We start from the raw sequence: 25,140 nt of genomic DNA, 5'->3' as shown, positions 1-25,140 counted from the left end.
TTATTATTATTATTATTATTATTATTATTGTGCGGCTTTGTGGTCTTGTGGTATGACACTCACTTTCGGATCGGACGGTCCTGGGTTCGAGCATCATTCGGCGCATAGTTGAGTCCTTGGAAAAGGCTTTTTACTCACATTCTGTCACAGTATTCAGATACATGTTGCTGTTAGGGACCCTTTGTAATGAGCTTTGGGCACGTTTAGTGGATTTTGCACTATATAAAAGCTCAAGTTTTATATCACCACCACCACTGCTACTACTACCACCACTACTACTACTATTACTACTACTGTTACTACAACTACTAATACAACTCCTACTACTACTACTACTACTACTACTACTACTACTACTACTACTACTACTACTACGACTACTACTACTGTTGCTGCTGCTACTACTACTACTACTACTACTACTACTACTACTACTACTACTACTACTACTACTACTATTATTATTATTATTATTATTATTATTATTATTATTATTATTGTGCGGCTTTGTGGTCTTGTGGTATGACACTCACTTTCGGATCGGACGGTCCTGGGTTCGAGCATCATTCGGCGCATAGTTGAGTCCTTGGAAAAGGCTTTTTACTCACATTCTGTCACAGTATTCAGATACATGTTGCTGTTAGGGACCCTTTGTAATGAGCTTTGGGCACGTTTAGGGGATTTTGCACTATATAAAAGCTCAAGTTTTATATCACCACCACCACTGCTACTACTACCACCACTACTACTACTATTACTACTACTGTTACTACAACTACTAATACAACTCCTACTACTACTACTACTACTACTACTACTACTACTACTACTACTACTACTACTACTCCTGCTGCTGCTATTACCACTACTACTTTTATATTTCCTTTTCCTTCCACTTACTAGCTTATCTGGATTTGTAGCTTCGGTCGCACATTTGTGTGATGCGTCTATGCATATCCACCGTAAAAGGGCATGAATCTATATTTGCCATTAACCATTAGATTTTGCAAGTTTATGAAAGTGTTTTGTCCACATCGCATTTATATTTCCATATTCTACCAGGCTTGGCTAACAAGGAACTGATTCACACCTTATCCTTAAGGGATACTGTCATGGCCTTGACCCTGGAAGAGGAAGAAGCTGCTAACGAATTTAATAGACAGCAGATGGTTGTGGAGGAAAAGAAGATGATGATTGACGAGAGAGAGTTTAAGTTCAGGAATGAGTGTGTGTCAACTTTGGAGGATATTGAAAATCAGGTCAATACCTTTATCATTTATTATAGTGATACCAAGATGCTAGAAGCCTTCAAAAAAAGTAATAAACAAAATGAATGCATCAGCTTTAAAAAATAACAAAATGCCCAACACGGAACGTTTCGGACTTAAAACCATGCTTCAGCCAACCACAAATAACAATGAATACATAAATACTTTACTAAAAACAAAATCCAGCTTGCCAGCAGAGAAATATGCCGCACGAATTTTTTTCTCTGCCGTCGATATGTTTTTTTTTTAAATAATGTATTTATGTTTTCATCGTTTTTTGTTGTTGAGCTCGAAACGTTCCGTGTTTGGTATTTTGTTATTTTATAAACTGTTATATCCAATTCTGTTTATCATTATATAGTATAAATTGTCTCAATTCTTCGAAGATATCTTTAAATGTAGATTCGAGAATTCGAAAAAGAAACACAACGAGTGCAAGAAGATATTCAGTTCTTGTATCAGCCTGAAACGAATCGAGGTATAGCCGATGATCCGCTAACCTCGGTCGGGACTGATTCATTGTTAGATTTTTGGATACTAATGAATCTGTATTTCCTCCATGGTTGTATTTTACTTTATCGAACCTTGTTTAGTTTAGAAAGTCCTTTCACTTCATTTTCAAAGTTTTGAGTAAAATTTAATTTAATGACAATAAGAGTTTAATATATTTTAGTTTAGGTATATTAAGAGTTCCATTAACATTCAAATTACTTCTTATTGTAAAGTTGTTGTTTTTTTAATAATGATTTGAGAATTGTTTTGAAAAATATTTACTCTCTTCAATGTATTTATTCTCATCCGTCTTTTCAAATGCTTATTTAAAATGGTGCAGACAATAACCAAACAATGACAAAATGCCGTTCTTTTTTCATTCCAGCGGGCTCAGTTAGATAATCTAACACAGCAACAGCTACAACTTGAATTGTATCTGGAAGAAAAGCAGGATTTGCTACAAGTTCAAAAATTAGACAAGCCGTACCCTCTTCGAGGAGCATGCAGTGAGAGCGTGTTGCTGACTCCCGATAATGAAGAGGATCCTTGGTATCCTTCACGAACTTCTAGTGTCAGAAATCTTGGTGACCAAGATTCCAATACAATGAAAAAGAAACAAACAGAGTTTGACTCGTCATCTTCAGATGGCGATATTTCAGATTCTGAAGGCGAGGAAAGTTCTATGGACGACAATGAGAATGAGAGCGGGGATGAGTCGATGGACTTTGAAGTTCATGGGATTACTAAAAAACACAATGACAATACCATTGGTAGCTTCAATAATGACTTTGAGCAAAGAACAATTGATGATAATTATTCAAATGAAAAATCTATGGATGAGACAAATCTACCTCAGATTAAACACGACCGTGGTCCAAAAAGCTCAAGTGATATGATAAGGCCAACTTCTTTAAGTCGTCCATCAACGGGTAGGGCGCGACAGAGACCGCACTCTTTCCCTTCAAGAACAACCTCAGACAAAAACCTATCGGAAACCGCAGCTGCTGTCACTGCAAGACTTTACGGATCTCCATCTCCCAAACCGGAACTACAGGGAAATTATTTGAAAAGCAATAAGGAAAGAATATCTTCGCCCCTTTCAAGTCCCGTTTTAACCAGAAAAAGCGACAGAGCCTCACCTCATAGGGTGCACTCTACCAGCTCTGAAAGATCTGTGTTTTCTTTTCCGTCCAAAGGAGATATTGCACCCAGTAGTAGAGAATCATCTGTTTCCATTGACGGAAGTAGGGACAGTCTCTCTAGATCCAATAGTTCGGGAATTGGCCCAGATCATGTCAAACCAACTCACCCGTTCCTGAGGAAAGGCAGTAGAAAGACATTAACAAAATCTGTCGAGAGGAGTTCCTTTCAAAAATCACCCGAACCTTCTCCTCAGCCAAAACACGAATTTCTCAGGAAAGGGAGTGGTAAGAAAATTCAAAGTCCAAACGCAAGTGACAGGCAAAAATTGAAAAAGGAAGAGGAAATAGAAAAGTTTGACTATCTAAGGAAAGGGAATAGGGAGCATGCGTCCATAGATTTTACAAGGCCAAAAAAGGAGGAAAACGAAGGACCAAAATTTGATTATCTTACACGTTCACATAAGGAGCTCGGTGATAGCTCATCTAGTAGAACAGCGAGAACACAGGACCTGCCAGCATTCAAACGATTGACGCCTCAAAGAGATGACATTCCAAAACACAAATTTCTCAAGAAAGGAAGTGTAAAGAAAGCATATTTACCATCAAGTGATAATAAAGAGAACAAACGAAGTAGAAAATCTGAGCCCAAAGTAAAAGAGAAAGACCACAGTGTGTCTCTCAGTAAAGAAGTCTACCCTAGAGATAAAGTTAACAGAAAACGAAAGAACACCCATAAACCATTAAGTCCGACAGGTGGGAGCCCAAGGTCTAGATCTAGACTGGTCTCTAGCATGATGTCTTTGGCCAGTGTTCCAGAACTTGCTACGGAAGATGAAAAGGATGAACAGTCTAAAGGCTCCTCAAACGCGACAGGAGGCAGCTCCACCTCCTCCTCGTCTAACCCAACTATGGTAGCTCTAGTAGCAGGTGTAAAAAGGAGAGACCGAAAAGGGAGGTCTCTCAAGGAAGATGAATGGAAAAGACATTCACATCCTGAGGGGAAGAAACTAGCTAAAGCTTTAGCTCAGTACAACGAGGATATCGAAATAGGTCTTGGAGGAAGAGAAAATATCATAAGCCTTCAAAGTATTGCTGATAACTACAATTTTATTATTTCTAAAGATAATTATGAATCTCCAAATAGTAGAGAATCTGACGATGAATCTACTAACATAAAGAAAATTGATTCAATGGGAGTTCCAGAAGTTGTAATTACTCCTGATGACAGTGACAAAATAACAAGAGACACAACTCATTTAGTCTCGGAGACTCCAAATAGCCAAGCAGGCCTTATCTCCCCTGAACTGTCTACATTAATTCATGATCAACATGAAATAAAACCAGCTGAGAGAGATGCTCAAGACAAGGAGGTTCGTGGTGGAAAGCACAATGATGTATATGTTTCCGTCAAAACCGAATCAATATCTCCAAGCTCTGTGACAAATTTGATGTCGACACCTAGTGCTCCTGCTGACTCGGACCTCAATTTTTCGTGTGACTCTCTAGATGGTGACGGTAATGTATTGCTCACACCACGAATGCAAGACTCTAATATAACAAATGACGCTTTACCTATCAGCAATGAGAGGACAGTTCGTTCAGAAATTCACCAAGAAGACGTTCCAAATTCATATTATTCTTTACCTGATAGTATTAAAGTTGGTATAAAATCAAAATCTGATTTTACTGCTGTTCAAATAGTTCCAACTAGTGCCACTGAAATTTCTATGATACCAAATCAAACAACACAAAATGTCCAATCAAACGACTTGATAACCTATGACATAGACGCACACGCACAAAACGTTCAAAGAAACACAAATATAGAACATGACGAAGACAGTTGTCAAGATTTTGGTCCTGTGTCTGACACGTCAGAAAACCAAAGATCAGTGCCAATGTTCATCAATACAAATATAGGTAAAGATTATAGAGAAACTAAAGAAAATGTAAGCCCATCCCGATTGGAGTCAGTAGGGAATGAAAAGACCCCACGGAAAAGGCTACAAAAGAGTCAAATATTTATTGCAGACAACTTAGATTCTCTACGTTTCGGTAAAAATGAAGAAAACGACAAAACAAGAGTAAACTCAGATTTTTATAGAGATTGTCAAGTCGAAACAATATCTGAAAACTCGCCTCAAGGATCGGCAGACACTTTTCCTGACAAGGCAACAAGATACCATCAAACAGTGGATATGATAAATAAGCCCTTCAAACTGACACAAAGTTTGCCGATAAAAGTCGTTATGTCAAAACCACAAGCGAAACAAGAATCGCGGGCATCACCGACCGACGAACGAGGCAGCGAGGCAATTGATAAGTTAATGTCAACCGACCCTGTGTATAAACTGCACGAAAATGAACCGCATATACATCAGTTAAAGGAAATGCAACAGAACACTCTGACGCCAGTGATAAATGAAGGTTACGAGAGAGAAAGTCCGAGAGGCCAGGAACCTCTCCAGGAGATAATTTTAGAAACCATGAGAGAACAATTGTCACCCACCAAGGTGGCTACCATTGGACCTGCATCTAAACGTAAAGCAACAAGCAAAACTGAATCTTCAAGTATGAAACGAGACCGGAATGCGACTGCATCAGCTTCTCCCGACGCCTCTCTTCCCCTGTCAGATCAACATTTCACCCTCAGTCATGGCCAAGTATCAAACAATGAATCTCCGCTTTTTAGTTACGATCCTCTTCTACCTCTCTCTAGTCATCAAGAACTCGGCAAAGAAAACGAAACACTTCAGTTATATGCTACGCTTCCAGATTCCCAGAATCTCACATCGAAGACAAGTCCCGCTATTTCCAACGTCATAGATGATGCAGTAGCAGCTTCTACCGGAGATGATGACCTAAGCCAGTTGTCGGACGACTCCGTGACGTCAGCAAAACAACAGCTCCTGGCACTCCAGAGAATGTTGCATGATCTGACCCCAAGGTAATGTCAAAATGTCATTGTTTTTGGCCATTATAATCATTACCATCACCACCATCATCATCATAATCATAATCATCATCATGATCATAATCATCATCATCATCATCATCATCGCCATCATCAAAATCAAGAACATGACAACATAACAACAAAATCGCCATTGTCATTATCAGCAGAAACGCAACATTATCCTCATCACAGTTATTGTGGTTATCAAAATTACTACCATCGTTATCATTGCCACTGTCTTTGTCACTGTTTTTGCCTAATTTTGAATACAGTAAATTGCAATGATAGACTCCTTCGTCCTCCATTTCATAGGGTGTAGGATTGCCCAATACTGTTTTAATTATGATTTTTTAACTATCCTAAGGCATCTTTTCAAAACCAATTAACCAAATGTTTAAACTATCATCAACCCATCCACCTGTTCTCATAAATATATTTAGTTATTCCGGATCAGAGAATTCACGAAATATTTTATTTACTTTCGTTTTCTAAAATTGCAATTGTATTGCGCAAGGCAAATTTTCCCATGGTGACATATGACTGCACCACACCTGATTTCTAATATTCAGCGTTGCTTGTTTTAGTTTGTATATATATATATATATATATATATATATATATATATATATATATATATATATATATATATATATATATACACATATATATATATATATATATATATATATATATATATATATATATATATATATATATGTATAGCGAAAAAGCTTTTGAATTTGCTCAAAGCATTTTGCAAGGGGTCAGAACCCAACAGGAAAGTTAAAAAGGGACAAGACATGGCATCTGCGAGGCGTTTTATGAATTTTTTTTTCCCCGCATAGACAACGCTGTTAACTCACAGTTTTCAAACCTGAGAACGGTGAGGGATTGTGAGTAAATATCCTTTTCCAAGGACTCAACTTTTCGCTGCCACAATAGGGCTCGAATCGGGAACTACAGTTCCGAAGGCGTGTTTTATATACCCAGGATCAGAAAGTCACACCGTATGCAGGTTATGATTTTGTACATTTCTTGTATGATGATTGGATTATTAGAAGGAAATTCGACACATTCCACTGACCTATTGTTTTTGTGGACCAGGACCTGGTCATATTGTTCTTATTGGTCTTTGCTCTCATTATCGACGTAATGATAAGCGTCATTGATTTTGCCTGATCGGCAGGCAGCGACCAGAGGAAGCCATAGCAAGGCGAGATTTGACCGGGTAGCCTTCCCACGTCCTGGCATCGATAGCCTCTTGCAGATTAATCGTTGACGGGCCTAAGTGGTGGAGATACAGCTTAGTGTAGGTACTTACAAACATATTAACGTCTACTGCCTATCGTCTACTACTGCCCATGTGTTGTTTTGTTAACGTAGTGCAAGGACATGTATTGTGACTAAGGCTCCTATTTGATTATCGTTCTGTTGGACTCGCTAAGTAGTAAGTATTAAAATTAGCAAGACATTCTCATTTGTTTCATTTATTCGTAATATTTTATGGAGAAACGACACTAAAATAGACGAGAATAATCTTTAAATTTTATTTATAGGTGGTTAGTTTTTCACTGTTGCTCTTTTATTGCAAGGGTGGCGTGTTTATGTCAATGAGAACCCATTTCGAATCTTGCCATTTGTCCTTTTTAACAAAAAACTTTTAGACGATTGTCATTTCATTTGCAATTATGAAGATTGGTATTGACTTTCGACTTTCTCTCTCTCTCTCTCTCTCTCTCTCTCTCTCTCTCTCTCTCTCTCTCTCTCTCTCTCTTTCTTTCTTTCTTTCTTTCTCTCTCTCTCTTTCTTTCTCTCTCTTTCTCTTTCTCTTTCTCTCTTTCTCTCTCTCTCTATCTCTCTGTCTCTCTTTATGTCTCATACTCTCTCCTCGCAGCCATACATATTGTATCATTACTTCCTCCTTCAAAGCAGGTGGTCCTTTACAGCCCTCAATATGTTATCATTCCATGTCATCACCTATCGGATTTTATCGATAACCCAACAGATGGGATTAAACTCAGTGTTCGAACGTCATTCAAAGATAAAAAGTATTGAAATTTAAATCTCTCTGACTGGTTCCGATACGCTATCTGAATTTTATTATGTTAGATCGGAGAAACACAAAGAATTGATTTATACACGTTTAAACACCATCTAATGTTCAACGGTGCTTGCTGCCAATCATTTGGATAATTGTTTATTATAAACATTTGAACGTTTGTGTCCGATCATATACATCTTTTCAGATTTTATCAATTTTAATCACTTTTCGATACTATTTGTTGATATATTGACAAATGTTTCATTTTCATACCAAAGAAATAAATTAAATCTTCATTTTTGACGTTTTGACTTATAGTTGTACGGCTATGTGGTCTAGTGGTATGACACTCGCTTTCGGATCGGAAGGTCCTGGGTTCGAGCCTCCTTGGCAATGGCTCTTTATTCACATTCTCTCACCGTACTCAGGTGTAAAATGAGTACCTGGTCGTTAACAGCGTTGTCTCTGTCCGAAAAAATTATAACATCGCCTAACAGGCGTCATGTCTCGTCCTACATGTTAAGTGTTGCTGTTGGCCAGGGACTTCTTGTAAAGCGCTTTGAGCATGTTTAGTGGATATTGCTCTATATAAAATCTCAATTTAAAAAAAATACTTGTAATACATAACATTACTTAGTGTTGAAGAGTTTTACCTTCAAAAAATCAACAAGAAATTTACGATGTGTTGATGAACGGCATACCACTAACTTTTGAACTGAGTTAAATATAGATATAGATATGCTAATCAAATTAAAAGCATTGAAAAGTTACACGAATCTTTCAAACGAATGCCTTGATTACAGATTCAGTTAAAGCAATTCTATTACATTATTTTCCATGTCTATGTTATTTTACTGATGTTGGTATCTCACTTACCTTAGCCGATTTTATTGTCAGGGGTTTTTTTTCTTTATGTTTGGTCCCTTTTAATGTGACTGTAGTAACTGTTGATATTATTTTATTGTTGTTGTTTTTTTTTTTGTTTTTGTTTTTTTGTTTATTGTTATTGTTGGTGTTGTTTTTGATGATGCCCTCCTTATCGTTGTTACTTATTTGCCCTTCTTGTCTTATTTATTTACTGTATATCCACTAGCCATCCAAAATCTTTGAACACTGCTTTGTTACAATTTCGTTAAAGCAATAAATAACTGTAAAAATCGGATAATGAGGCTGACCAAGGAATGTTTGGAGGATATTACATATAATCTTGTGTTTTTGTATTTTATTTTTGTTTTCTTATTTATTTTTGTTTTGTTTTGGTTGTTTTGGAGGATTGTATTGTTTGTTTGATTTTGATTTCTTTTGGTTTTCGGGGGTTTTTTTTTTTTGTTTTTTTTTAATGTTTTTGCTTTTGTGTTGTGTTTTGTTTTGTTCTTTGTTGTAGTTTTGTTTTTGTCTTTGTTTGGTTTTTTTTTTTTTTGTTTGTTTGGTTTGGGGTTGTTGTTTTTTTTTTTGGGGGGGGGTTGTGTTTTTCGGGTTTTTTTTTTGTTTTTTTTTTTGTTTTTTTTTATTTGTTTTTCCAATTGAGCTGAAAGATTTTTCTAGAGACGTGTCATTTTCGTAATGAGATCAAACAATGTGAATCACAGAATAACGGTGACTGCTTTTCATTCACATGGCTCCAAGTCTGGATTTCCAGATCACAAAACCTGACAATTAATGTGGGGGAAATTCCAAATCTGTTCGTATATTAATGTTTTTAAAACCCATATATTTTCTTTGCCAATTGTCATAAATGTTAAAAGGCCTTGAACGTGCCCTTTGATTTGTCTTTCTAGCAGTAAAATCTGTAAGATACACATCTATTTTGGTAGAATTTGTCCTGCGGCTTTAGAGTAAATAGGAATTGACTGAAGAATGGTGAAAACCGTCGAAATGCTTAATAAGTTTGGTCAAACAAACCCACGAATATGGAGAAATTTGGCATAGATTTTCCAAACTGACAACTCTGTTCCAATCGGATTTGGACTTTTAATTTGTAAAGTCCAGTTAGACTTTTTTTAGCACATTCTACGCCAATTCCGTTTTAAACATTTTATGTCAATGAATAGCATTAAAGCCTGCGAAATCGTTCATGTTCCACGAATTTGTTGTCTATTTTTCCGTAATGACACTCCCTCCTAGTCTAGAGAAATAGATATATCAATAACACTTTTTTTTATCAGGGCAAGAACTTCCCTTTTAATTCATAGGCGAGCTTGTCTCGAACAACGAACTGATTTGCGTATCATTCATTCACTCCCGTGTCTCGCCTATTTGTTGTTGGATCACATAAGCGATCTATTATTGTTTGATCAGAATAAGGGACCTGTGTATGATAAACTGCGTCAGTTCTTGTCAGTTCCTTGTTATTGTGTGTGATACTGGCTTTACCGTTCCAGATAACTGTCTTGGAACCAGGTAATTTATACTCAGTTTTGTATTTTTAAATTGATTAAATTGAACTGGTTTAATATTATTTTTATCAATAGCACGAGTATGTACTGTTTAAAAGTGCTGTTTCTTTTTATAGTACTTTTGCCAAAATTTGATATATCTATATCTATAGCATTGATATGATTTGTTATATAGATACATATTACTATCTAAAATGCCTTTTATAAGACATATTCTGACATTAATCACAGTTGATTTAAGTACACCAAAATCAAGAAAGGCGAGTTGTTAAACCGCTTATCTACCAATTATAAGATTATAGATTCGAGCCTTTACAGGTAGCTTTAAGCTGTTTTTTTTTTAATATCTTTAAATTCATTTTGCTGATTTTCTCACACAGGTTTCTGATGAAAGGATTGTTTTCATATTTTCTAAAATATTTTACACAATGTTTTTTAATTGATATTTTCCCTTTCATCTTTTTATTGTTCACTAGCAAAATATATTTTTTAAAACACGAAATTGAACTGTATTCAAAATTTTGAAGGTCATTCGCTTGAAAGAGTCAACTCTATAAACATGTCGAAACGGGTTAAGTATAGTTATAAATATGGAATTGAAAGTAAGGTAATGATTCGATTTTCTACCTCTGTCCTGATTTCTTATGCTGGTTTAGTTAGGGAAACACTTCATGACTTTTCTTTTAAATAAAAGATAGATAAAATAAAATTGATCTTTATATAGCGCAATATCCACTAAATGTGCTTAATGAGCTTTACGAGGGGTCCTTGGTCAACAGCAACATTTAACATGTAGGACGGGACATGGCGCCTGTTAGGCGATATTACAATTTTTCGGACAAAGACAACGTTGTCCGGTGAGAGAATGTGAGTAAAGAGCCTTTTCCAAGGACTCAACTATGCGCCGAGCGCGAGGCTCGAACCCAGGACCTTCCGATCCGAAAGCGAGTGTCATACCACCAGACCACATAGCCGCACATAACCTTTTCTCTTGCTTTTCTTAACTTCATATTATTGTATTATTGTTTGATATTATTTTGTAATTTGCTGGATGAGCTTTCGAATTCGGTACGATTCTTTTTAAAATTATTCTTTGCATTTCAAACTCCTTCATTATTTTTTCTTCAAAACTGTGTGTTTTAAAAAATAGGTTTAAAAGATAAACGCCAACTATCCTTAGCACGTACTGAGAATAATATGAGATGACCACAAGAAGAGAAAATGATAAACCTATCCATGTACACTACAATATTCAATGTAGCCTACTATTATTTTAAATTGTAATATTATTAGGTTTGTCATCGATTTATAATCACAGGCCAGTCATGTTTGTGTTATAAAAATGATATAACGTAAACAAGCATTTTTGTCTGAATGCTGTTTAATCACCCAGCCTGCTTTATTGTGACCGCACAAATCAGTGTTTTGTGGCACTGTGCTCTGTAATCTGTCTTTGATCACACAAATTGTTTGGCACAGCTATACAAGGATCTTACGGTAGTGGAATACATTGTAAAACCAATCAACCGTGACGACTCCCTGCGAGATTCAATGCGGACACCAGGCAGCGATTTATAATTAATCATTTCATATTCCTGCCATTGAATTAATAGACCATGTCAAGAATATGCAAACAGCACATTTAAACTGATTTGAAATTTAAAGTGTTACTCTGAAATGAAGTGCACACATGATAATAAAATTACCATTATATTCAATCGAATTGCACTGTACAACCAAAGCGTGAGAATAAATAAACTATAAGTCAGTATAAAGTTGGACTGTTCAGGCATGGTCATGAACCAACAATGCGCATCGCAGCAAATTAACTATCACATTCTCCTGCGATTCTGTTGGGTTCTTTTCCGCCCTCAAATTAAAATTTGGTTTTAGTTGTGGGAGTGGATTTAGAAGCCGTGATTTAAATAAAGTTTTACTCCATACCCCTAGATATTACGTTGAGAACGACTAAAACATAGTAATAGTCATGGGTTGTTGTTTTTTCGAGACTCCAAACATTTTGAAGTTTGTAGTTTTGTACTTTTATTTTGTTCATTAAAAGCTGAAGACTCCATTTTGGAATTTCCTTTATACTAATTATTCGTTAACGAGTGAAAAAGTGCTATTCAATAAGTTTTGAATCTTCTGCATAGCATTTAAAACGCATTGGCTTCTCCATTGTCTATCACAGATTTCTTATGGTCGCCAGCTTCGTAGGAAAAATATAGTTGATTTCTGTCAAGAAACAATTTCATGTAAAGATATACAATTATTTAATACTTATATTAATCATCATTCCATTTTCTTAGCATGAAAGAAGTTATTTATATAATGTACACACTGTTGAACTAATTTGTCTTAGGGGAGGGTTTCAAGAATTAATCAAATTATGGTGAATAACCATTCAATAAAGTCATAATCTGCCATTGAAATATTTTGTACTTAATCTCCTTGCAAGCTCTCAACAAGTTTAGATGTAAGCATTATATTGATCCAATGCCGGAAAAGACAAGATATATTCGAGCATGTTGCAGATCTAAGATAGAGGTATTGAAAACCTTTCAGATGTAATTTGGAAAAAAGGCAACCTGTATTTATAATTTTGACCTCAAAATCGTCTTTTAAATATCGATCGATTCAAAATGAGCCTCATATTGTCAAAAACTTGCAAATTTGGGACTTCACAAGACTTCACAAAGTCCCAAGTTTGAGAATTTTTTACAATACGAGGATCATTTCAATCGATCGAAATTTTAAAGGACGGTTTTTTTTTCTGGCCAAAATATTAAATTGGCGTTTTGTCAGAGTACGCAGTGTTTGAGTGCAATTTATATTTCAATGATATTGATGCGTTGAGGGGGTCCAGATTAAACGATTCTTACTTTCTATGCCCCGCTAAGTTTTAATGTTGCAGGGTTATAAAGTTTGAAAATTTGAGAGTTAGTTTATTCTATCGATTCATGTAATCAAATCTTATTTTTCCAGTCATTAAAAAAAGATATTCTTGTCATGGCATGACAGTATTATCTAGATAGATTAATGCAGGTATTTCAAAAAGGGATAAACTCTATGAAAACCTACTTTTTTGTTTCAATCAAGCCTCTCTCCGGACAAGAACAAAACAATAGTTATTTAAACAGTAGGGGCACATAATCACGAGGTAGCCTAGAAGAATTCAATGGCAGGTTATATTTTAAGCCCATCGTTCTTAAACGGTATTATGTCGGGATACTTAAAGTGGACTTTTTAGCTGAACTTGTAATATTCAAGTTTAAATATTGAGGAGAGTAAGCTTTTGACATAAAAAATGCTTAGAGCCCCTATTTCTTAAAATTTAGAAATAAAACTACATTAATTTTCGTCATCTGGTTCATCCCAATAGATGTGATAGGTTACATTTTCTTTCTTTCTTTATCAACGTATTATATTCGAAACGCCGGAATAAAATCTTGTGCTGTGTATTGGTTATTGAATTAAATTAATTCTGCTAAAGTCGCGGTACGTGATTTTAACAAACAAGATATTATCTTATGAGATAATGTGCCAATTCGAAGTTACACCTCGAACCTTGAACTGGGTTGTTTATGGATAAGCCATGCCTGTTTTATCCTATTATTTAAGTAATTAACTTTAGGTGATTTAAATACGTTGGCCGAACAATCAGTACAATGAAACACAGTCGGATTTTAAAGATTATTCAAATCGTTATCCCGTACAATTTTTAAGTAAAATACATGGCATGGATGGCAATGAGCCAATGTGTCTACTAGTCTTGTCACTAAAGTTAACAGATTTATTTGGATGGTGGTTAGTGACCATATTAGACACAAAATAGGTTGCTCTGACCCTGGAATGATATCCTAGGGTAAGGCATTTTATCAAATTACCATGGTTGACTCCGTTGTGAATAACTAAGTGGCTATAAGCGGTGGCAATCTAAGAGTGTCAGTGCAAAAAGGGTGTCTATCAGGTGACTCGGATTTTGGTTCCGAATGACGTTCTGTGGGAAAGAATAAAGGGTTATGTGACGAATTGAACTTGGTAAAACCTTGTGCTTTAATTGATCACATAAATCTACCCCATTATGTCTTCTTAAGTTAAAATAGATTTATGTCTCCTTCTTGTAACGAAGTCAACAAACAATCACTGGTATGTGAATGTTAGAATAACGCACAGTTTTTGACTTAGCTCTGTACCCTTGCTTTTTCCAAACGTATCCTAGTTGATTAAGGTCGGTGATTGCTTGGTTCCGAAATAAACAGTTCTTTAACATAAGAGAACGCCGAACAGGTGACTCTCGGTGTAAGAAATTGAAAATAAAGATAAAGAAGCTAAGATAAGGGGAACAAATGAAAATGTTTCAAGAGTTTCGAGCATGGAAATGTTCCGTATTTAGAAATACACACATTTGTGTTATGTAAATGGCTGGTGGTAAACATTCAATATTTTGTAAAACACACTATGCAACCAGTATACATGAATATTCACTCTTTAAAAGCAGATTGCTTATTGAGTGTTGTTCAAGAGGTTTTGAAATTGATAAAATGTGCGTAGTTGATTGGGGTGGTTAAGATAATCTTAACACACCCGCACACACACACACATGTATATATATATATATATATATATATATATATATATATATATATATATATATATATACATACATACAGAGAGAGAGAATAAAAGAGGGAGAGAGAGAGAGAAGAGAGGGTGAGGGAGGGAGGTAGAGAGAGAGAGAGAGAGAGAGAGAGAGAGAGAGAGAGAGAGAGCGTATCGCCATTGCTATATTATCGATCCTTATTTTATGCCTGAATTTATTATAATGGCCTCACATTTTATTCAGGTCTTTGAAAGAACTTGGGCTCGACTTACAAAGATTTTATAAGTATAGCATATGTTAAGATAAGGGGTTGAAGAGGAGTTTGTAACTGTACATAAAATCCGCGATCGAGGACTTGTTCAAATAATATGATTTCACTGCCATTTTCAATACCGAAGGCTAGTTTTTTATGTATGTTAACGTATAGCTTGACATAATTTTAGACAGGAATTCTGCTTCCAAGTGTAAATTGAAGAGAAATCTGTGTACCTATAAAAACATTTTTGGCTTGTCCTGGCAGTGGGACTATAATATATTTCATGTAACAACGTCAGAACATGGCAGGTGACCAGTTCTTTTCAAAAATCGCCGTTACTTTCGCCACCGTTAGCTGTCAAATCGGGTTGTTTTTCTGTTTTGGCCAGAAAAGTGGATACTTCAATTATTGAATTAAAATACTGCATCGACCCTGCCCTCACTCAAATTGCGAAAAAAAAATCTCAAAAGTGCGCCATCTTAAATCTTAAGCTTCTTTAAAATTGGTTGCGATTGTTTGCTATGCCATCCATTGGTCTGGTCCTTTTCAGGGGCTATGCAATTATTCAATTAAGTTAATCAGTAAGTTTATTTCAATACGTCTGTATCGCTTTAATTGATTGGAGAAGTTTTCATTTTATTATTATCCTGATCAAAATTTTAGAAACCGAGCTTACTATTGATAACGATGGCGATGATTATGATGATGGTGATGATGATTGATGATGATGATGATGATGATGATGATGATGATGATGTTGACGACGACGACAACGATGATGATGATAATGATGATGATGATGATGATGATGATGATGATGATGATGATGATGATGATGATGATGATGATATTGATGATGATGATGATGATGATGATGATGATGTTGATGATGATGATGATGATGATGATGATGATGATGATGATGAAGGGGCGCACAGCATAACATGGATGATCGAAATGATGCCATCGTCGATGATTGATAAATAGTTTCTTATCAACTTGAAGATCATAAAATAGTCACTGCTCTCTTTTGAAATAGTCTGTGGAATGTAGGCGTATCCCAGTTATTTTATCTCCAATTGATGTAACGCAACGTACAAACACAGTGTTCCAGTGATTTGTAAAAGATTAAATAGAAGTACCCCCGTTATGTCTTTGACACTATTTCTAGTCATTGTGTTGCATATTCCTTACAGAAGGATATATTCATAACCATCATTTGAAAGGGTTAAGATTTGTTTATAATTAATACTTAACATCATAGCCACCCGTTGAGCACGCATTCCTCTGTTATTGGTTATGGACCATTTCCTAATTCTTTTTCTTCCTTTTTCTTTTTTGATTCTTCTGTCATGAACCTCATTATTGGGATCCGCCAATTCGACTTATACATTTACTTCCAAAAGTAAGTTCCACTTCTCCAAATGGCTGTACAAGAACTCGGAGATCATTTCTTATCCAAGAAACATCAATTTCCTTTATAAAAAATACAGAACTGATATCATCGGAAAATAAATTGTTCGTGGACTAAATTCTTTACTTTTGCCTGTTTACTATTTAAATTATTCAGTCAGCCGACCCCAAATGAGGCAGGACAATAAACATTAAATCATGTATATAGTGCACAATATATGCAATTTACAGCATAATATATGTAATATATATATGTAATGTATATATAAACGATTTATTTAGTATTTAGTATTGACAAAGCGGTTTGAACAATGATAACCCCTCATTTCATGTATATACATACATACATACATACATACATACATACACACATACATACATACATACATACATACATACATACATACATACATACATACATACATACATACATACACACATAGATACATACATACATACATACATACATACATACATACATACATACACACACATAATACACACACACACATATATATATATATATATATATATATATATGTGTGTGTGTGTGTGTGTGTGTGTGTGTAAAGTTATCAGCAAAGCCGGAAGAAAACCAAGCTTGAATATTGAAGATGATATGATAATATAAGATTCTTATTTCATTTCTTGTCATTCGATCAGTTGTGTTTCTATCATTTTATTTTGGTTTATTTTCATGTAAATTCAAATTTGCTTCAATTGCTGTCGGGTACAAAACAGATTTCTGTATTGATTGAACAACGTTACGAAAATCATTGATTTTATAAACGCATCATTACTCATTCATCAACTTACTTTAATGTGAATTATATTACATGAAGGAATAGATTTCTATCACTCAACATTTTGATTGTTTCATTTGACGCATAAGACATTAGAATATTACAATGCAAGCGTACAATGAATGGAATTGGTTTTAAATACATTCTGTGAAAGAAAACAATGGGGTGCTTGTCAACATATTGTTCACCGTGGGAACTATTCATGGTAGCATTTAAATTGTGTTGGTAATCACGACAGGTAATTGTAAACCACTTTATAATGCAGTTTTATCTCATTATTCAAGTATTTTTGATATCTCCTTTTTTTAATGTTTGGTTGAAGACGTTTTGGAGGGAAATCAAATAATAGCCATTGAGTCTTCAAAATAAATTTCTCAAAAATCCAACTGTAGGACTGAAAATTTAAGGTAGATCCCATTAGCCTTAAAGACTTGAACTTTTATATAGCGCAATTTCCACTAAACGTGCTCACTTAACATGTAGGACGAGACATAGCGCCTGTTAGGCGATAGAACAGTTGTTTGGACAACGCTGTTAACGGCCAGGTACTCATTTTACACATCGCTCGCGGCTAAGTGGTATATTGGTATGACACTCGCCTTCGGATCGGAAGGTCTAGGCTTCGATTCCCGCTGTGAGCGGCGCATAGTTGAGTCCTTGGACACGGCTCTGATATCACATTCTCTCACCGTATTCGGGTGTAAAATGAGTACCTGGCCGTAAACAGCGTGATCTCTGTCGATAAACATATACTATTGACCAACAGGCGCCATGGCTTGTCTTCCATGTTTAAGTATGGCTGTTGGCTCGGGACCCCTTGTACACCTTTAGTGGATACTGCCCTATATAAATGCTCTGGTTTGTTTTGTTTTTTTTATTCAGCCATTCTACTATAAGTTTCGTATAGGTTTGTTAGTGAATTTTAAAAAAAAAGTTGGGTTTTTTTTTTTATATACCATGCTTTTAACCCCACCTCTTTCTCTGTTTGTGTTCAATAAATCTCTTAGTATGCCATATATATATATATATTATATATATATATATATATATATATATATATATATATATATATATATATATATATATATATATATATATCACCAAAACAATATAATTATATCCAAGATAGACCGCTGTATGCATTGTGGAGGAATGATGAACCAAATCAAAACAAGAGTTTCTCATTAAATGGAAGGGGGTGGCAGTGCGGGATATACAGCAATCGACAAAACATTATTGTCTAAAAGATCGGTGACGGGTTATTAGCTATTAGCCCTGTGATATGCATGTCTTGTTACCGGGTCCTTCTACTTCAATCGTGTTAACGCGATCTTTGCGTAAAGGATATTAACCTTTTAAAGCCTTCCACAGTTGTGCTGACACTTTGGTAGAGATACGTCTTATTCTCTCACTGATATTGATTTCGTCGTAGAGTTCGACTCGGCTTTGATATTGTAGTTAATATACTATAAGACTTCTTATCTTTTCGTGGAGCAGCAGCAACACTAAGTTGCTTTTATGCTTAGTTATTTTTATTGTTGATTTCGGTGCTGTGTGTAACGTTTTTGCGTGTAGCATTATGTTTTTCTTTATTATCAGTTCTAGTTTCCCAATACTGTGAAATTTAAGATTACTCTTAATGTATAATATTGGATTACAAAATTCGCATATGAAAAAAGGAGAATCTATTTAGAATAATCAAAGACTGATATTCAAACGTCCAGATTCTCACGATGTGATTTAGAATTCACTTGATTTTATAAATATCTATCGTATATTGTTGACATTTGAATTTAAAGATTCGTAGAAGATATTTGTTTGTTTATTTGTTTATCTTTTTATTCAAGCATAACATTTTTGTCACACAATTGTATTTCTTTAACAAAGTTTCAGAACAATCTCATTTCAGCATTCATATGAGTTATAGGCCCGTTCAGGCGCCTGCTGGCATTAATTTGAACACCTTTGTGCTATAAGATGTAATAAGGAATGCAATTGGTGTCATAAAATAAAGGGTATTTGATAAGCATCGATTTAACCCGTCAGGTCAAAGTATTTGTTCTATCATAAAGTTTTTAGTATTCATAGCCTTAAGTTCTTTGTAATTTGCGATACTTTTAGTAACAGCGAAGGTTACTACTAGCAAGTTTTACAATTATAACAAGACTATTTCTACCACATTAAGTAATGAGGATATGTGCTAGTTCTTGCTTGTAAATAAGATGACAAGCTAATGATACGTGCGTAACTAATAGAACTATCTGCATGTTGAATACATATAGTACCATTTATATGTTATTTGGCTGCCATTGTTATTCCATTTACGTTAACCTAAAGCTAAAAACTACGGTTATTGTTTCTAATCAAAACACAACCATTTTCCTGCCTTCAGTTTAATCCTTAAATCTATTGAGAAGTAATTAGCCATACTGGCTTACTGCTACTACTGCTACCCCAAGAAATCAAATATTGATTTAATTCTCGAATTTGTCCGGATCGTGTGAATCAAAGGACAAGCGCGTTCACAATAGGACTTATCTCGATTCCAACCCAACCCCCAAGCCTGTCCTCTCTTGGTTAATGATCAAGAACATTGTATGATATCAGTGAGGGGATTTTTTATACTAGAGGACCACTTATAGCCACCATTACCGTTTACCTTTTAGAGCTACCGAATAATATTAAAGATAGATAGATTGGAAATGGGGGTGGGGGGGGGGGGTCGGAAGAAAGATAAGTAGATAGATAAATTTCAATTGATTTTCGTAGCCTCTGTCATTTCAGAAACAATAAATTGTCATAAATCATTTCAGTTATTTGAAAAAGAAAACTACTTTGGTTCGCTAGATTTGTTGAGTTTTAGATATGTGACCCATCGCCTCAATCTTTTATTATATCGGGATGAATCAAGTGTATAAAAGTGAATTTTACCAGTTAATTTCCGTACTCTATAAGAACTTGCATTAAAAAATTTGGCCAGAAATCTCGACTTCCAAATATCGATCGATTTAAATGACCCTCATCTTGGCTATAACTCCCAAATTTAGAACTTCGCGAAGTCTCAGGTTTGAGAGTTTTTGCCAAGATGGAGGTCATTTAAATCGATATTTGGAGGAAGAGTTTTCTGACCAATTTTTAAAATACGAGTTTTTCCAGGGTCCGGCAATGAACAGGTTAAAGAATGGTCAGAAATATGAAATTTTACTTATCGCGATTTTTAATCAGAAGTTATATTCGATTTTTCATCTCAATAAAACAAAAAACTTGACCAAGGTTTCTCATTTTTCACTATAAAAATTGTGATGAGATATCCTTCATATATAACAGGCATTTATTTTTATTTATGTGCATCCTTTATGGTGACGCACGGAGGTCTTAACGTTATGAAGGCCCCAGGGTATCTTTAGGACGTTCGCATGTTTTCGAATCACGCTGAAATGAACATAATCGACCCTCATTCATGGAGTAGCCATCTAGACTTTGTCTTTCAAACGAAAAGAAGGATTCTCTGATAAGTTATGAAGTCATGAAGGGTGCTTATATTGACAACGATTGGGTGGGAACCGGTATTGGCCTGGGCCTACTTCTGTGCTGGATCTTGCTGAACAGGTTGGTAGATTGCCCGTTTATATCACAAGTATTATCGGTTGTATTTTTCTTTCTCAAGAGAAGTTTAAATTATACGGTTATGTTGTCTTGTGGTATGACACTCGCTTTCGGATCGGAAGGTCCTGAGTTCGAGTCTCGCTCGGCACATAGTTGAGTCCTTGGAAAAGATTCTTTACTCACACTCTCTCACCATACTCAGGTGTAAAATGAGTACCTGGCCGTCTCTGTCGGAAAAATTGTAATATCGCCTAACATGCCTCATGTTTCGTTCTAAATTTTACGTTTTGTTGTTGGTCAGGGACCCTTTTTAAAGCGCTTTGAGCGCATCTAGTGGATATTGCACTATATAAAAGCTCAAGTTTTTTGTTTGTTTTGTTTTTTTAATCTCTAAACTCCGTAAATTACAAAAAAAAAACAAGGCATTCACATTCGTCATTGACGTAATAAATACATTTCCCTAAAAACCGTTAATTTTTTTATAGTGATTAAGTATACATTAGCCCTAATAGTAACTTAATGCTTATAACTACTCGTTAATATTTTCCTCTTAAAGATCAAACTTCAGTAACGACTTTTCCTATTTTTTAAAAACTCACCTGGGTTGAAACATACTCACCTCTTACATTCATGTCTGTGTGCATACAGAGATGCTGACCTCTATAAAAATAACAACAATGTTGCTTTAATTCTATTTGATTTTATGCGAAGTTTGAACAAGATATGTGTGTGTGTGTGTGTGTGTGTGTGTGTGTGTGTGTGTGTGTGTGACTGATGTGGTGATTCTGTAGTCGAATGAATGAACTTGTGTGATACCAACAAAAAAAAAACATTGTAAAGCGCCTCTGAGCACTATTTGTGGAAACCGGCGCTATATCAGAGAATAATAATAATAATAATAATAATATTAATAATAATAATAATAATAATAATAATAATAATAATAATAATAATAGTAATAATAATGATAATGATAATAATAGTAGAGAGCGATGGGGGCTTCCCGAAGCCTGGGATTCATCTCTACTTGTCCCACCCAGAGCTTTCCCATTTTGACCTTTTCTTTAATTTAGTATCTAATTACAAAACAGTCTGGAGATGAATCTGGTAACTACAAAACGCATCGTCAGTTTTATGATTGAGCATTTGTCCACTAAATTTTTTGTTTTAAAAAGATAATGATAAAACAAAGAATTATTCTAGACAAAAACGCGTGTTCTCTGCAATCAGGGTACATCTATTAAATACACTTATGACGTTTCGGTTAACTTTTGGTAAACGGATGATCACAAGCACGGTACTTTAGTCAGATTCAAATTAGACCCAGATGTTCAATCAAAAATCAACAACAGCTTTCCTAAATAAAAGATCGGAGAAATATCTAGTCGTACTTTATTCATTTCAGTCACTGTCCAAAGAGGAGATACTGGGTAATGTTTTAACTGACGAGTGCTGTGGTATTTGACATGTTATGACTTGTGGTTCTTAATTTTTTTCTTATTATTATCTTATTTTATTAATAGCTCAACATTTGTGCTTCGGTTGCGTATGATAAACGATCGATTAAAAATCAATAACATTTTTGAATTCTTGGAATTGTATTTGATTTATAAATTTAAAGGCATATAAGATATTTTTTGGTAATGGCGAGACACAGATCGTGATGATATGGATCCTGTTTGCATTATCATTATCAATAATGAATTGCTTGAATCTTTTGATTATTATCATGTGCAGTAAAAAAAAAGTCGTATTTTATAACTTCAAGGCTCACGGAACCAGTTTATTATTGTTGTCTTAGCGTTAAACGAACAGTAGCAATTGTTTGCTATCTTTTGGGTAGGACTCTAGTTTATTGCAAAGTACTTGCCGCCGGATCTACAAGACTGCAATCGAGATAGATACCAATCCCGTTACTGTTCTAACTGAGAGTTATCAGGACACCCCACATTGTTATCGGAATTTGTCAAAATAAACGGTTATAATATTTTAAAGGTTGTCTACTATAGGTAGCTGCTTATCTTGATCTTGATTTTAAACTTAATATAGAGTATATAGCATTCGTAGTGTCACCGATCGTGCAGTGATATCAACTGTGACAACATTTAGAGGGGTTTTTTCTTTCCATTGAAGAAATTCATCGACGTGTGCTACTGAAAATTCTATATCTTTGCAACGACCTTGACTAAAAGTTTTGTATTTTAAAAAGTTGCAATCATTCACGCTCTAATAATTATATATATATATATATATATATATATATATATATATATATATATATATATATATACATATATATATATATATATATATATATATATATATATATATATATATATATATATAGGAGCTCACTTAGAATTTCACCTCAACCAAACTAATTTATTGTTAAGTGCACACATTTTCAGGAACATACTTAGAAAACATTAATTTGACGATTGTTTAATAGACACCGCAAATTTCCCATATCGAAGATTTTGACATAATTCTCAAATTTTGAAGTGATCTGTCGATATCACGTTTTGCTTTATGACTGCGTAGCATTTTTTTTTTTCTTTGATCCAATTCATTTTCTCATGTCTTGAATAGTGATTCGATCCAATGCATTTCGAATTGCCTTTTTTTAAACTCTGCTTCCATGTAAATCGTTTTGGGATCCTTTTTTTAAAATGTAAAGCGCCGCAGAGTACGATTAACGCGGATGTTTAGGCGCTATACAAATTCATTATTTATTCATCATTAGCCAAAAAGCTGCAGTCTATTGGATTCAAGTCAGTACTCACTGGAGGCTATTCATCTTTAGAAATAAATCAAATGTCATTTTCTCTTTAAAATGAGACAGGATAATATTACTCGTGTGGGAAGTTGCCACCGTCTTTTTGAAAAAGAAATGACCGATCGCGATAAAGTGATACAAATTCTGGAATAAGTTTTTCTTCTAACAATGTTACATACGTTTGCGGGCTTATTTTTGTGGTTGACGTGTCAATGAAATGTAATTTTGTCCTTCCCCGCCAACTTACTTCAGGAGACTTAAATATTTTTTAATGGAAAACATGTTGCTATCATAGTAAAGTTTTTCCAGTAAAATATCTGATTTTGTTAGATCGTAGACATCATCATTAGCCTATGTAGGTTTCTAGCGAAAGTTAAAAACAAGAATCAAGTTTTGAAACTTTCGATATGATAATTTTTTAACGACTTTGGTATAACCGGCATAGTTTCTTAACTAATAAACGATTTATGATTAAACTTGACAAGTAGTAAATTAAGGTTTTGTTCTTGTTGCTTGAAAAATGTCGAATATTTCTGATATCTACTTTATAGTTAGACAGCGTCATGCTTTTTTCCGGAGTATTTTTTCGCTTATTTATCACCTGTTTCACCAGTTATATTTATTTATTTATTTGTTTGTTTGTTAAAGCCAGTACACTCAACTCTCCATGAATTGTTTTGGTATGGTTGTTTATCAAGACTAGTTTGACGAATTTACTTTTAAGTATTAAAACTTTTTAGTCCACGCCGTTTCACTCATTTTAGGTTACATTCATCTACTAAGAACTTAACTGAAAATAGCCGCGAATAAAACAGGTCACAAGACAAAATCCCGGTTTCACCGAAGGAATTCGAACATAGCTTCCGATATAGTACCTAGCGTCTCACTATTTATTATAGTCTCGACTTTGACAATTTTGTATCTACCGTTTTAACTTCGTGACTTTAATTCAGCTCCGAAGGGTTCATAATACCATTCAGTTATTTATAAATCCATTTTTTCATTTTTAAAATTATTATTTTTAGGCTGTCGGGAAACCAGTCCCAGAATAGCGCATCACGCAAGAATAAACGACGGACATCAAAACACGGGACTGGCAACAACCAATCTGATTCCGAAGAGGGAGACCAGTTTTCTGAAGACTCTTTGGCTTCAGGTAAAGATTTAGTCTTAAATGTATCTTATACTCCTCGACGATTCGGTCATTCTCTAGTGTCCCAAAAATCCGTGGATTTAATTTTAGCTTTATAATTAAAGCCTGAAAATATTATGTCAAAGCTAAAATAAAATGTTATTTGAAAGGCACATTTTTCAGCCAAGATGGATATGGAAAACTTAATCGGCTGAAAATACTTAAGAGTCAAGGTTTGATTATCCAGATAAAATAA

At 34.8% G+C, this 25,140-nt stretch overlaps 1 protein-coding gene across 4 annotated transcripts in view; it reads left to right on the top strand.

The window, feature by feature from the left end:
* The window catches only part of LOC144963024 (uncharacterized), a 137,674-nt gene that overhangs the window by 88,952 nt on the left and 23,582 nt on the right, over positions 1–25,140 (top strand). For all 4 annotated transcript variants that reach the window (XM_078896596.1, XM_078896598.1, XM_078896597.1 and 1 more), the window contains 3 exons: positions 1,063–1,259; positions 2,146–5,849; positions 24,778–24,908. In XM_078896596.1, coding sequence (XP_078752722.1) covers positions 1,063–1,259; positions 2,146–5,849; positions 24,778–24,908 — 4,032 coding nt within the window. The remainder of the gene's footprint in view (positions 1–1,062; positions 1,260–2,145; positions 5,850–24,777; positions 24,909–25,140) is intronic.

This window comes from Berghia stephanieae, chromosome 1, assembly GCF_034508935.2.
Source record: "Berghia stephanieae isolate SIO BIC M18660-M18661 chromosome 1, UCSD_Bste_1.3, whole genome shotgun sequence".
NCBI lineage: Eukaryota > Metazoa > Mollusca > Gastropoda > Nudibranchia > Aeolidiidae > Berghia > Berghia stephanieae.
The sequence above is the reverse complement of the archived record's forward strand: the minus strand, read 5'-3'. Positions and strand labels throughout refer to the sequence as shown.